The 14,866-nt window shown below is 42.0% G+C and overlaps 1 protein-coding gene across 1 annotated transcript in view; it reads right to left on the bottom strand.

Annotated features, from left to right (window-relative positions):
- Positions 1 to 5,373: 5,373 nt before the first annotated feature.
- Positions 5,374 to 14,866, bottom strand: part of kcnh2b (potassium voltage-gated channel, subfamily H (eag-related), member 2b) — a 269,546-nt gene continuing 260,053 nt past the window's right edge. The window contains exons 9-15 of the mRNA XM_066682531.1: positions 12,826 to 13,078; positions 12,209 to 12,402; positions 11,993 to 12,095; positions 11,540 to 11,830; positions 8,633 to 8,822; positions 7,946 to 8,147; positions 5,374 to 6,130 (exon numbers count right to left, since the gene is read on the bottom strand). Of these exons, the coding sequence (XP_066538628.1) occupies positions 5,873 to 6,130; positions 7,946 to 8,147; positions 8,633 to 8,822; positions 11,540 to 11,830; positions 11,993 to 12,095; positions 12,209 to 12,402; positions 12,826 to 13,078 (1,491 nt within the window). The 3' untranslated portion in view covers positions 5,374 to 5,872. The remainder of the gene's footprint in view (positions 6,131 to 7,945; positions 8,148 to 8,632; positions 8,823 to 11,539; positions 11,831 to 11,992; positions 12,096 to 12,208; positions 12,403 to 12,825; positions 13,079 to 14,866) is intronic.

Genomic DNA, 14,866 nt, shown 5'->3' with positions numbered 1-14,866 from the left:
CCTCTTGGAGGAGTTTTCATTGTTTCAAATGATAACTCGCTTTTTAGGGCATTGTTTGTTTATATTTGCAGGTTCCAGCCGCTGGTTAAGTTCTGTAGGCGCTCTGTTACATGTAGATACAGGTTATTAAGACAAATATTTAATTAAAATCGTGGAACCAGAATTGTTAGCTACTAAACAAACATTTTGTGTTATTAGTTTTATAAGCTATGAGTAAAAAGCTAGATTTCTGTATTTTCAGTCAGAGGTAGGATCATAGAGGCGGAAAGTACCGTGCTTTTCCGTATGACGTAAAAAATAAATAAATAAAATGAAATAATAGTGTAACATCGCCATCTAGTGGTCCATGGTGGTTTTTCAGTTGTCTTACTGAACTTTACCCTCTATTCACATATAAAGGAGACTACAGCGCCCCCTCTGCTGAACTGAGGGTCTGCTGTTTCAGAAAGTGATTAACAGCATCACCGTGGCTCGTCTAACCTTCTTCATGTGAACTAATACAAAAATGACACTTAAGATATGGCAGTTGGGATTTTCCTGAGGGGACATGTTGAGGCAAAGTGGACATGAGCTATGGTCACATCTACCTTATGCATGTCTATCTGTCCAGGTGCACTCGGTGGCAACAGGCACTACAAGGATTCATTCATTCATTATCTGTAAGCGCTTATCCAGTTCAGGGGCGCGGTGGGTCCAGAGCCTACCTGGAATCATTGGGCGCAAGGCGGGAATACACCCTGGAGGGGGCGCCGGTCCTTCACAGGGCAACACACACACTCACACATTCACTCACACACTCACACCTACGGACAATTTTGAGTCGCCAATCCACCTACCAACGTGTGTTTTTGGACTGTGGGAGGAAACCGGAGCACCCGGAGGAAACCCACTACCAGGATGTTTACACAAAAACGTTTAACTGTAGGGAGCCATTTCGGATACAGCCACTACCTGGCAACATATTTAGCCAGACTTTATATCCGTTTATTTCTCAGTGGCAAGCTGACGTCACAATACATCACAGAACAGTTCACATCCGGGAACACGTGGGTTAACATAAAGCAGCACCTTTATTTAAGAATTTACATTCGTGCCAATAACAGACAGAGGGCCGTTTGATATTTCAAACTTTTTCAAAGAGGTTTATTGAAAGAAATACTTGAAATTGTAGAAAGTCAACCCCGCTCTGATTCTATCACACAATCAAGACCTGTAGTTTAGCGTTCTGGAGTGATCGTATATGGATTGAGAGACCGAATGAACGCCCTCCCCGTCGGTCCAAGACGCTGTGAGGATTTTGAAATCTGTCGTGCTAGCATTGTTACAGTAGTTTTTCAGTTTCACAATGTCCATTCTTCCATGAGCTGGAAGTACATAAAAATCACTCTCACAAGTGACCTGGAAGTACAGTGCATCTGTCTACACATTCTAAATTCAACAGCGGAACAGCTGCCTTTGCACCTCTGTCCTTTTCAGTGCAGCATGCAAATAAAATGTGCACAAAGTTGTTTATATATTATATATTATATAATCATTATTATTATTATTATTGTTATTAATATTAACAACAGTATTCACATATTTAGCATGGTATTTTTTTTTTCATTATAAAATCAAACATATATTTCTGATCTACAGTTTTTCTGCATTTCGAAGCATGCCAAGGAAATGACAGATTCTGCATAGTGCCGGCTATATGAGTGCCAAGAATCGATTCCTTTACAAGACTCTCTTATGTACAGTACATGAGAGGGAGCAAAAATAAAAGCAATCCAGTGTAAATGCATTGCCAAAATAAATTAAAAAACAAGACTTTAGAATATCTACAAACCTTAACAGCAATAGGAGATATCACTATAAGCAGATATGTGAGCAGAAAAAACAATGATTTTGTACATCTTGGGATGGAGTGGCATCTGTAAAGTGCACCGAAGTACACTCACTAACCAACAAGGCAACGAGTATCATGATTACACACATCAGGAGATTAAAATGTCACCATATATGTGAAAGTTATGAGAGGATTATGGTGATAAGCGATTTCTCATTATGAAGACGTGAACAGAGTTGTTGACTATTGACCATTTCCTAATATTATTGTTAGCGTTTCTAGTTAAATAGGTGGAGCATCAGTTTACCTACAGTATGTACTGATAGAGTGTGATTGTACGACCCGGATTATAATCTGATAAAGCCAATACAACCATATCGTCTCAATAACGCAAGCTATTTGAACTAAGCTGTTGTGTTGCTCTAATACCATCCAGAGTCAGACACAGAAAAACCGTCCCAAACACTGCACACACTGCATTAATCAGGAGAAAATCTCACATACTTTGGGTGTATGTAAAAGTGCCCCATCAGAACTTGTTAGCACAGCATACTCTCTGATTAGATGCTTTCATCATAAGCATACTTGCCGCCTTAAACACATTAAAACGAACCCCCAATGTTTTTCATGGTAATTTCTACCAGTGGCATCTGTAGCTTGCAGTCAAGGGATAGGTGGCAGGGGAGTTCCGTTTAGTCATGTTCAGTTTGGTTTGTTGGTTTAGTTTCCCCAGTCTCTGATGCTTGGTTTTAACTGGCCATAATGCAACATCAGTGGACAATGCACTACACACTTGTAACAGATATTAAACGCCTCAGCTAACACATCCTCCCAGACTGAACAACAACTCTGCTGTTTGCTCTCTGATAACACTTGTGTTTCTTGTTTAACAATTTTCAAGGTAACCTGTCATGGCGACTGACCCAGGGAGGCCAGACGTCCAGCTTTCATATGGACAGATGCCATGACTGGGTGGATGCTTAGTAATCCTCATTTCCGGAGTGAACTAATTAAATGTTTCACCTTGGATTTGATTTCTCTTTTCTTATTGGTTCACGCAAATGTTAGAGGGAACTCCTTGTGTTTAATTGGGTTAACAGCATTTTGTGATTTTCCACTGCATGGTACCTACACGACTTGGCTCGGCTCATTCATTCATTCATTCATTTTCTGTAACCGCTTATCCAATTCAGGGTCGCAGTGGGTCCAGAGCCTACCTGGAATCATTGGGCGCAAGGCGGGAATACACCCTGGAGGGGGCGCCAGTCCTTCACAGGGCAACACAGACACACACACACACTCACACCTAAGGACACTTTTGAGTCGCCAATCCACCTACCAACGTGTGTTTTTGGACTGTGGGAGGAAACTGGAGCACCCGGAGGAAACCCACGCGGACACAGGGAGAACACACCAACTCCTCACAGACAGTCACCCGGAGCGGGAATTGAACCCACAACCTCCAGGTCTCTGGAGCTGTGTGACTGTGACACTACCTGCTACGCCACCGTGCCGCCCTTGGCTCGGCTCTAATCTGCTTTTTTGCTTTTCCATTAGGAAAATTTGGTCCCTGGAGCCAGGTGCTTTCTTAGTCCCTGCTTGCTTGTGGTTCCAAGTGATCAGAGTAAGAACTAAATGTGTAAACCTTGCCGTGATCTGATTGGCTAGAGAGACTAAACTCAGACATACAGTCCAAACGAGACGGTTGTAAAATCTCTAAAATCTACAGTAGGGATCACAACGACAGATGTTAAAATATGCCTGGCCTTCTAAAGAGGCTCAAATACTCCTTGGATTGGTGGCTGATGAAAGAGGGAATGAAAAAAAAACATACTAATTTGTCTGAACTCGTACAGAACTCAAAAACATCAACAAATGTGTTGTTGATCATAAACAACGCTTAACATTACCACCTAATGTTCCCATTAGAGACAGTGTTTCGCAATGTCACCGGCTAAATACCTGGGGAGCTGTGCTAGTGGAAAACAAGCCAGGCATCATGGGGCAAAATATAGAGTAGGTACTATGTAGTGGGAAAATGCCCACTGTAGCTGTAAGAAGGACACCCTAAACTGAGCACATGCTGCAGAGACCACTGATATAGATTACACTTACAGTTATAGAAGCATTTCAGCACAAGAATTACACGATGTATTTATATATCTCATTACACTCTCTACAAACAAAGGGAGGCTAGGAACAGACCTCGTGTTTCTGAAATGCCTCATGAATCTGTTTCTGTGATAATGGCATGGACACAAAATAAGGGACAGTCACTGAAAACCGACAACAAAAAAATCATAACAGTAATAATGCAAATCTGTGACAGACAAATACAAGCAACACTTTGCCACCATCAGTGTTTCTTGAATTGTCATTTTCGCACAATCCTAAGATCCATCTGTCTGACAACGGTTGGTGACAGTCAGCGACCTTCATTTCAGCTTCCTACCATTTAGTAATGAAAATAATCTCTAGCAAAATTAAAGTGGTATTTGGTATCAACAAAATAGAATCAATTCACAACCGATAAACAGTAGAAATAAAACACTCAAACCTGTGGGAAATATGATACAATCAGTTAAAAACTGGTAAACCCCTCAGCACAGTGCCTTTGTTTTTCAGATAGTGGTACTGGATATGGATGGTCGTCAGCGTTGAACTGGCACACACCACAGTAGTTCCCAGAGCAAAATGTGCCGTTACCTGAAGAATCCAATGCAGTAATCTTCCTCCTGATGGAGTTCGCTAAGCTTATTTATGAATGTGTTGTCCAGTGCATGTCAATTACTGTAAGTTATTTTCATTTTCAAATTCATTTCACTGCAGTACACACACACGTATAGATATAGATATATATGGGTAAAATAACTGTTCTCTTGTTCTGCAGTCTCACCCCAAAGAGAAATCCACCAAAGTGAGATTGTGGATTGCAGGGATAAGTATTGCTGAGGCCATGTCTGAGAAAGCAGGACATCCCTAATAAATGGAATTCCAAAACCAATGCAAACTAGGACACACCTTCGGACACCGGCTGACATCATGCAGGCTTTAACACAGACACTCTTATTTGGCTTGGGTTTGCATATTGTTCAGGAACTCTTTCTTTATCAAGCCATGCAGTGTCAGTGCACAGAAAGTTGATATGTTCAGTAACAGCATGGCTTTAGACACGCACACCCCCCCCTCCCCCCTCCCGTATACCCAAATCACACTTTAATGCAAACCAACCAATCCGGTGCTCTTGAGCCCTGAGGCCCCACCTTTACCACAGCCACTGAGGGAACGATAGGCAGAATGACAGGACAGAATAGACAGATTACAAATGACTTCATTTTGTTTTTGTTAGGCCAGCTAACACTAAAAAGTTGAAACGTTTTTCCTTTTTTTCTTTTCTTTTTTTTTCTCATCGGAAGCGCTGCGGACATGATATAGTTAAAGTTTCTGAAAAAAAATTTCAGTGCAAGACATAATGGCTACTAATATTATTATTTTCATTATTATTAATATATAGTAATCCAATACTGGATAACAGCAGTAAAGGGACAATTTTGAACGCGAAGGCTGTTCTGTGGGCGGTCATTCTGCTTTTGTAACAAAAGCCAAAAAGAGTGGGCAATGTTCCACACCCGCCTGCACTCTCACTGCTCCTCGCGTCCATTTTAACGTCAGTTTTGGTAATGTTCATCCACATCTAGAGGGCACGTAGACACTCGTGTTAATCAGTGGATCGTGAAAGTCTTTTAGGTCCTGTAGGGCGTCAGCAACAGTTCTAGAAAAAACAAGAGGTCTGCCATGTGCATGTGTCCTGTCTCTTCCCTCCATTCACTTTTCTTTCTCAGTGCAAAACCAGGAACAGAGGGAAGAGACCATGAGATGTGCAAGACTTAGTAAGAGACAGAGATGGAGAGAGAATGACTTAGAAAGAGTGAGACAGAAACAGAGCAGGAGGTTGTTCAGGAGCTTCGCCTCCTGTGATTTTTTTTCCTCCCTCCTCCTCCACTTGCTGTTGGTTTCTCCTCCTTCCTCACTCCATGGCTCCTAGCTCCCGGGGTCAGAACTGTGTCTCTGTGGAGTCCGTGAGTCCAGGGGGTTATGCTGCTCCTGTTGCTCCTGCAGGGAGAACCTGCGCTGAGTGTTGGGGTCAGGAGGCTCAGTGCGGGGCCTCAGGCTTAGGCCCTGCAGTGGGATGTCCCCAGGCCTGAGCAAAGGGGGCTCTGTCGGAAGAAGCTCCGCCATGGAGTGGAGGGACTCACACGATTTGGATGGGAACTCCTCAAAGTCCTGTGGGTCCAGGATCTGGATGGAGAATACACAGGGCAACATTAGGAAATCTGTGCTGAGTTTTATGCTGCTTTTGAGCTTGTGACTCAGAATTTCTGACCTCCAACAAGAAAAAGCTTCCCTCCCCTGGAAGTTAATGCCAAATCAGCAGAGCTGCTTTTACAGTCAGCTTTTACAATGACATTTTACACCTCTTCCACAAGTTAAAGACTGTTCAGATCCATGCGAAGGCCTCTGTGTTGTGACATGAGCGTAATGCACAGGTGTCACCCAACATAATTGTTTCAAAATTGGTGCAGCAAGTCAAGTGAATAAACACATTATGAATTTCACTTAATAATTCCACTGTGAAGGTTATTTTTCAGTATATTTTCTTCATTAAGGAGTTACAGTTTTGTATGAATTCCTACATTTAAACTAAATTGCAGCGGGGTTTGTCAATGTCAATGCCAATTTTATTTATAAAGCACATTTTTAAAACAGCAAATGTTGACCAAAGTGCTATCCAGTAATAAATAGGCAAAACACACATACACACAATTAGACAAAAAAACAACAACATTAACTCTCAACTACATTAAAAGTCAAAGAATAAAAATGAGATTTAAGACAGGATTTAAGAACCAGCAGTGTAGAGGCTAGCTTAACATGTAATGGCCACTCATTCCATAGTTTAGGGGCTAGAACTGCAAAGGCATGATCACCCCTGTGCTTCAGCCTGGATTTAGAGACTACCAGAAGAAGCTGATCAGTAGATCTAAGTGACCTTGATGGAACATCTGTCTGCAAAAGCTCAGAGAGATAGGTTAGGAGCTAAACCATTCAATGACTTATAAACAAAGAGCAAGATCAGATCTTAAAATCAATCCTAAAGCGGACAGGAAGCCAATGAAGGGAAGCCAATATGGGCGAGATATGTTCTTGTTAAATGATGAACAGCAGCATTTTGAACCAACTGAAGACGTGAGATGGTGCCTCAGCTGAAAGAAACTGGATTTAATGCCAGAATTGATCTGTTTGTCTAGCTTAAAAGCACTGTCTTAGGTTTTTCACATAAGGTCTTACATAGGTGTCCAAACATAGGGGGCCTCAGTGACACTACTGGGTTTAAAAATCAGCACTTCGGTATTACTTTCATTGATGTTGAATTGGAAGCAAAAGAGGTGTATGTGTTTGTTGGAGTAGTTGGAGGGCCTCGACAATATTTTCAGCTATATAAAGGGGGTCACTGCAGAAAAAATGTTTGGAAGTCAATGCTAACCAACTTTAATGTGGCTCCTGGGGATCGTAATGAAACATCCGTGACATGCTTTGCTCAAACTCGACAACAATCAAACAACACAGCACAATCATACCCTGTCTAAACAGCTCTGTTCAGAACGACTGGTTTCAGCACCTGTTCCTTTAAATGAGAACGAGCCACAGCTCACCCCAATGCTGAGCATGCAGCAGCAAGAAGCAAGCAAGTGAAGGTTTTTATATTTATCGCTTTATATCATCTGCTTTTACTGTGTCTGTTTGGTGTTCAATTTTAGATTTGTTCATATTTACAAATTACAATTAGGTTGGTCAGTGAAGACACTGGACATATTTAGTTTGTGCTTTTTCAAATTACAAAAACAACAACTTTCCCTGAAACAGGGTTCATTTTATCAAATATATATCATGTGTACACTGCAGTTATCTAAGTATACTTCCCTTCCATTCTATTTGGCCTTTCCTCATGAAACTGATACACACTTTAAAAGGCATTTCAAAGGAAACAACGAGAGGACACACATTGATTTACAAGCTTTTGTTCGTACAGCAACAATAAACAGCTGTTTGTACCTGTGATAGTGATGTGAAAGTTTCGGACTCCAGGGGTGTAACAGGCTGGATGAGTCTCTCTGCAGGTCCAGGGCTGGGACCAGGGTATGGTGAAGCCTGCGGGGTGGAGGACACTGTGCTGTAGGCGGGGGGCACCAGAGACATTTGTCTCTGCAGCAACTGCATTATCACCCCTATGTCTGTGGACATACGCGTCTCCAGCCTGTAAAAGCACACACACACACACACACACACACACACACACACACACACACACTTATTAGAATTAGACATTTATACCTGCTCACTCAGTGATCTCTGTGGACAATTTCACACACTCAACCAGCCACTTACACACTCACCCCTATGGACTATCTCATGTTTTTAGATTGTGGGAGGAAACCAGAGCATTTGGAAGTAGACAGTAAAGAGAAAGTAGTTTAGTTTCATGCTTATTTATAAATATGTATTTATTTCTTTGCTGAATCTCCTTTCATAACTTCAGCATGAATGGGTGGAGCTAAACAGCTGAAGGCTCAATGAGCAGATATATGGAAATGCTTTGACTGGAGTTTTGCTTTCTGTACCGAATCAACTGTGAAACGTAATGTTTGGTAACTATCAGAGCCGTTAAACTAGCCTATTCCAAAAGAATGCAAGGAAATTTGGGTTTCTCTGATTCATGCAGAGACATAGATGCCCTCCCACCTGTTGAGCTGTTTCTGCAGCATGTCCAATCTGTTCTCCAACTGGTTCCGCTGCTGTCTGGAGATGCTGTGTAGAGGTGTGTTGAGTTGAGGCGGAGGTGAAGGAAGATTACAGCGGGGCAGTTCCTGATACTGCCGCCCTCGACTCTCACCCCAAAAACTAAAGATGTTAGACACCCCTGAGAGTGCACCTGAGAGAAAGAAAGACATTTTTAAATCTGCATCATAAAATAAAAAAAACACATTCACTCCCATTCAGGATCTATAGATTAAATTAACATTTGTTTCCAACTACTGTACTGGACGAAATTACCCACCTTTTCTTGCTTTCAACAGACAAGAAATATTGACTCAGTACTCTGACCAAATTTAAATCCATTACTCCAATTCAAGAGCAATTTAATTTACTCCTGGCCTAGTTTAAAGTAATGGCTCATTTAAAAATTTTTCCACAACTTCCACAATTTTCCAGATCCCAGACATTGCCCCTTAGACAAGATATACTATATGGACAAAAGTACAAAGACTGACCTAATCACTGAATTCAGGGGTTTCATTCAGTTCCATTCCAATGTGTGTACAGGTGTACCAAATCAAGCACCTAGCCATAGAGTCTGCATTTACCAACATTTGTGAAAGAATGGGTCGTTCTAAAGTGCTCACTGAATTTTAGAGTGGTACTTTAACCAGTTCAAGATTCGCCTGCCCCCACCCCCCACCCCAAACAAATCAAATGTGAGTGGTATTACTGAAACGTGGAAGTGTTTAGGAACCACAGCAACTCAGCCACAAAGTGGGTAAACACATATTGTTACAGAGAGGAGTCACAAAGTAAGGTCCATAAAGGCATGTTTAGGTGATTTAGTGTGGAAGATCTTAAATGGCCCACACAGTGCCTTGACCTCAACCCCACTAAACACCACTGGAATGAACTAAAACAGAGCATTCCAGATCACAAAAGCCTAGGCACACCAGTCTGATAAAGAAGAAGTAGCTGCAACTACTGAAGACTGATTATTGTCGTACAGCAGCTTAACACTGCAAAAATGTGTAAACCCATGAAAGAGCAACATACAGAAGACAGGACACATATTCTGAATGTTGTAAAAGCCTATTTAACATGTTGATACTATCAAGACAGTGCTGATAAAAGCAGAACATAGCCAATAAACATTACACATCAGATGTATCTTAACTGAATGTCTGCATCTGAGGTAAAGAGAACAACGTGTAACTTTCTTCTTTGGTGGAGCTGTTTGGTGGAGTTCACTCATCAAGCACAAGGCACATGATGAATCCCCTGATGGGACAGTAGTAGTTGACCTTTGCCACCCTCAAATTATGAATCGGAAAAGCCAATTTGTTTGCTGTGCACATCCAGTCAGGGCTGTGGCCTCGGCATTCACGGCCTTCTGTGCTGATTACACTGTTCTCTGGAGAGCAGAGAGGTCTGTAAGTATGCTTGGACCTCGTTTGTGAGGAGCGGTCTGAACACAAGAGCGGGCACTGGAGGGATGAGGCAAGGAGCATCGCACACTGAATGCAAATATGTGCCTGCATAGAAGCAGTCTCAGTAGGAAGCAGGGAAAGCAGGGAAACTTTGAGTGCCTGAGAGGCAGGAGAACTGGCTTGTGCAAGACACTGATCCCTCTGCCGGTATAATCCTGGATTTAGAATATCTGTGAGGTGAGAACCGTTAGATGAGAGTAGTTTCAAGACCAGCGCAAGTGGTTTAGTAATGGAGATGACCAAGCCATTATTATGAAACCAATATATGTACAAGTCCTGTTTCCCATTTCATATGGACTTTATCTTAGAAATTTGATAAAAGTCATATATATTTATATAATAAAATCTATCTCACCATATCTGCATCATGGTTAGAATGCTTGAATTCACCCTTGAGTTCAGGGTACCTCTCCAGAGAGATAACGTGTTGGAAATTACATATCAATAAGTTTTTTCTCATTTTCCTTTCCTCCAAGGAAATCCTTAGTTATTTTTATTTTAATATGTATATAAAACATTTTTATGGGTTCTGTGTTTACAGCGATTTGTGAGAAACAGCTGTACACAGCTGTCTGTGATCATTCTAATATAGCTACAGGGGTTCCGGAGACAATGCGTGTTTCATTCATTCATTGTCTGTATCCGCTTACACAATTCAGTGTCATGGTGGATCTGGACCACTGGGCGCAAGACATGAACACACCCTGGAGGGGGCACCAGTCACAAATTCACTCACACCTACGGACACTTTTGAGTTGCCAATCCACCGATCAACATGTGTTTTTGGACCATGGGAGGAAACCGGAGCACCTGGAGGAAACCCACGCAGACACAGGAAGAACACACCAACTCCTCACAGACAGTCACCCGGAGGAAACCCACACAGACACAGGGAGAACACACCACACTCCTCATTGACACTCACCCGGAGGAAACCCACGCAGACACAGGGAGAACACACCACACTCCTCACAGAGAGTCACCCGGAGGAAACCCACACAGACACAGGGAGAACACACCAAACTCCTCACAGACAGTCACCTGGAGCGGGACCTGAACCCAAAACCTTCAGATCCCTGGAGCTTTGTGACTGCGACACTACCTGCTGCATGTGAACTTCATGAACTGCGTGTACGAAAAACAAACGTGAAAATCAACGTGAAAACTATATAAACGTGAAAGTGTCACAGATACGAGGAGAGTGAGCAGATGTGTGTTTGCAGCTCTGGCGTTAACAAGATAATCAGAATAAAGCTCCATTCTCATTCCTAAGGCAATTGATTTTTGGTGATTTGTTCCTGTTTGAATTTTCAGGTCGACGCACACATCACTACTGTAAGCTGCTTTGAATAAGAAAACCTGCTGAATGCTGTTAACATAAATGTAAACCTTATCTCACCTGACAGGGCATTGCAGGTGTTGCCTGATTTAGGATCCCCCTCTGCCTCAGGGTTATCATTAAAGTTCATAGAAGTGGCCTGGGCTTGAGAGAGCTCCAGTAGTGCGGTGGGTGCGGCGGGGCATATATGAACAGTCTCCTCCCCCTCATCACCACTAGAGAGAGAGGAGATAGAACTCCGAGGCCCCTCCCAGTCCGGTTTGAGCCCCTCGTTCTGATTGCTCGAGGCCTGTTTTCTGTTTCGCCGCAAAGGTTTCTGGTTCTTCTTAATCTCCCCAGCATCTGCATCATCTGAGGTAGGACAAAGATAAATAATTAAAAAAAACGAATATACAAATAAATACCTGTATTTTACTTAAACTAGAGACAGTACAACAATAACTCACATCCTCAGAAATGACCAGATATGCACATAGTAAGCCCAAGGAGAGTTTCCAAAGCATGTAACAGTACCTTTTTCAGTTCGCCGCCGGAAGGAAAGCTTTCTTTTGCGGAGTTTGTTGAAGCCAATGCAGTCAGAGTCGTCGCTGCTTGGAGATCCAGGTATCATGTTAGTCTGCAGGAGCCAGATAGTTACAATAACAGTTCAATAAAGTCGACTACAGACAGTTAGGAATATAAAATAAGGAGAGAAAGAGAGAGAGAGAGAGAGAGATGGGTATGACTGACATCTCTGAGATTAAAGGTGATCTCCAGGTTGCTCCAGAAGTAGTCAGAAAACTCTGGGTACATGTCCAGCACCTCCAGCACGTCCTCTCTGTGGATCTTGTGCAGGTCACAGTAGGTCAGGGCCCTCACGTCAGCATTGGATTTCCCCGGGCGTGCGTACAGATTGATGGGTTCACCAAAGATATCATTCTTACCTACAGAGACAATCAAAATTCATATTTTAGTATAATCATGTAAAAGTGAGGCAAATACTAAAGCTTCATTTGAGAAATGAAGTAAACCTGTTATGAGGTTGCAAACACGTAGTTCAATGTTGTAGCCAACAGATGGCAGTGTGGTAGGCAAAATTACAATCACAAATATATGTACACAAATAAATAAATAAGTAGCCTAACTACTGCTCAGCATGTAAAAATGATTCAGTATTTAAATTCTTGACTAAACTAAGACCTCAGTAATATCATATCAGCACTGCCAATATAGTGTCAGAAGTTTTGCCCAAGGAATCTTATTGGTGTAACATGGTGCTCCTGTCTGAGCTGGGAATCAAACCCGACACCAACAGTGACACAATGTTATTTTACTCCACACTGTTTGGGAATCCTGACTGAATTTACCTAGGATGGCCACCACCACATCCCCGCGCAGTATTTCAATGGATCCACGGGAGATGAAGTAGAGGGCCGTGAGCACATCTCCTGCGTGGACCAGAGTGTCACCTGGTGGGGCATGAGTGGTCTTGAATTTCATGGCCAAGGCTCGCAGGCAACCTTTGCTAGAGCCTTTAAAAGCTTTACAGTTCTGAAGAAGAGTGCGGTTTAAATGCAGACAGATGTCTGCCTGCAGACACTCGGGGAAACCTTTCAGCACCTGGAGCAGAGAGAAAGATAGACAGATATATAGAGAGAAGAGACAGTATACATAGCTTTAGGTAGAACATATATTTATTTTGCTATGTTCAGATCAAACTATTTAGCCAACAATAGTGCTACTATACTGCAGTTTCTTACTGAAGTACACCAAAAAGCTAGGCCTCAAACCCCATCAAAAACCACAGAAACTGCTTTAAAAAGTAATATGTGGTCAGTGGTGGTTTCTGTGCTTATTACAGTGAGCAGCTATGAAGTACATCTATAAATAAAATAGCAAGTGAGTGAAGATATAAGGTAGAAGTCCCTAAAAACTGGGAACTGTATATTTAGAAAGTGTGCTGTCTTAAACACACTGTCTAACCGCTAATGGCTTGGTAAAGTCCAAGGTCAGTGACCTCTTCAACAACCTAAAGCTCATTTGCAGATGATCTGTCAAACTCACTCACACCATCCTATTCCTGTCCAATATCCTCCCCCTCATCTATCTCCTCTTCATCACCAAGTGTCTTCCTCCTTTCCTGGACATTAGTGTTTGCCATATTTCCTCATCACTTACTAACGAGACAGTGAATGAGGTGGGTGGAGGACCCAATTTCAGCCACAGCCACTGCAGTCATTAGAGCACTCACTTTCCAATACAAAACGCTCCACTGGCCCTTCACCACAACATAATGAGGAATATAACGAGTGAAGGTAACAGAGTGGAGCGGACACCAGTTTTACCATTTGTGTTCTTTCCCCTTGTGACTGTTATTAAAGCACTCCATCTGGAAAAGGAAATGGAAAAACACTACAGCGGAAGGACTAGTGCCACAGCTTTGACATGAAATCCAGCTCTTTTTCTTTAACTCCTTAAATGGCCATGAGCTGCTTACAGGTCTAGGATTACTGCTGCTGGTCAGATACTTAGGAAAGCCTCAAACAATGTATTAAGTGTAAACATACGTTTTAAATTGTTTTTGTGTAAAAAATATATTTGTAATTCAAAATTCAAACACTCTCCCACTCTTTTGTCATTTTATGGTAACTGTTGTGTAGTAAAAGAAAAACAAAAACAACATTCACGATTGTTAACATTGAAATCACCATCTCTAAATCATCTAAAACATTTTGGATACAGTATTATTCCCAAGAACAGAACAAATAAATGAAAACGCTTTTACAGAATCTTTTCCTGATGGAACTTATAATAAATACAATGAAGAATAAAATTTCTTCACGTATTCATTCATTCATTGTCTGTAACGGCTTATCCAGTTCAGGGACCTGGTGGGTCTTTAGCCAACACAGACTCACTGGGCGCAAGGCAGGAACACACCCTGGAGGGGGCGCTATTACTTTACAGGGCGACACACACACACACACACACATTCACTCACACCTATGGACACATTTGAGTCGACAATCCACCTACCAACGTGTGTTTTTTTGAACCGTGGGTTGAAACCCACACAGACACAGGGAGAACACACAAAACTCCTCACAGACAGTCGCCTAGAGAGGGACTTGAACCCACAACTTCCAGGTCCCTGGAGCTGTGTGACTGTGACACTACCTGCTGCTCCACCGTGCCGCCCACTTGATGTATTGATGTACTATGCAACCGTTACCATGGAATGACAAAAGAGTGAGAGAATGTTTGAATTTTGTGTTACAATTATACTCTACACAAAAAAAATATTTTCAACTTAATTTCACACCTAATAAAAGAGCACTGTTGCCATTTTTAGATACTGCAAAAACTATACAAATATCATACAGGTTTGATATGTGTTGGAGAAATAGA

Source organism: Hoplias malabaricus, chromosome 10 (genome assembly GCF_029633855.1).
Source record: "Hoplias malabaricus isolate fHopMal1 chromosome 10, fHopMal1.hap1, whole genome shotgun sequence".
Classification (NCBI taxonomy): domain Eukaryota; kingdom Metazoa; phylum Chordata; class Actinopteri; order Characiformes; family Erythrinidae; genus Hoplias; species Hoplias malabaricus.
Note: the sequence above shows the minus strand (reverse complement) of the source record. Positions and strands in the feature narration are given on the sequence as shown.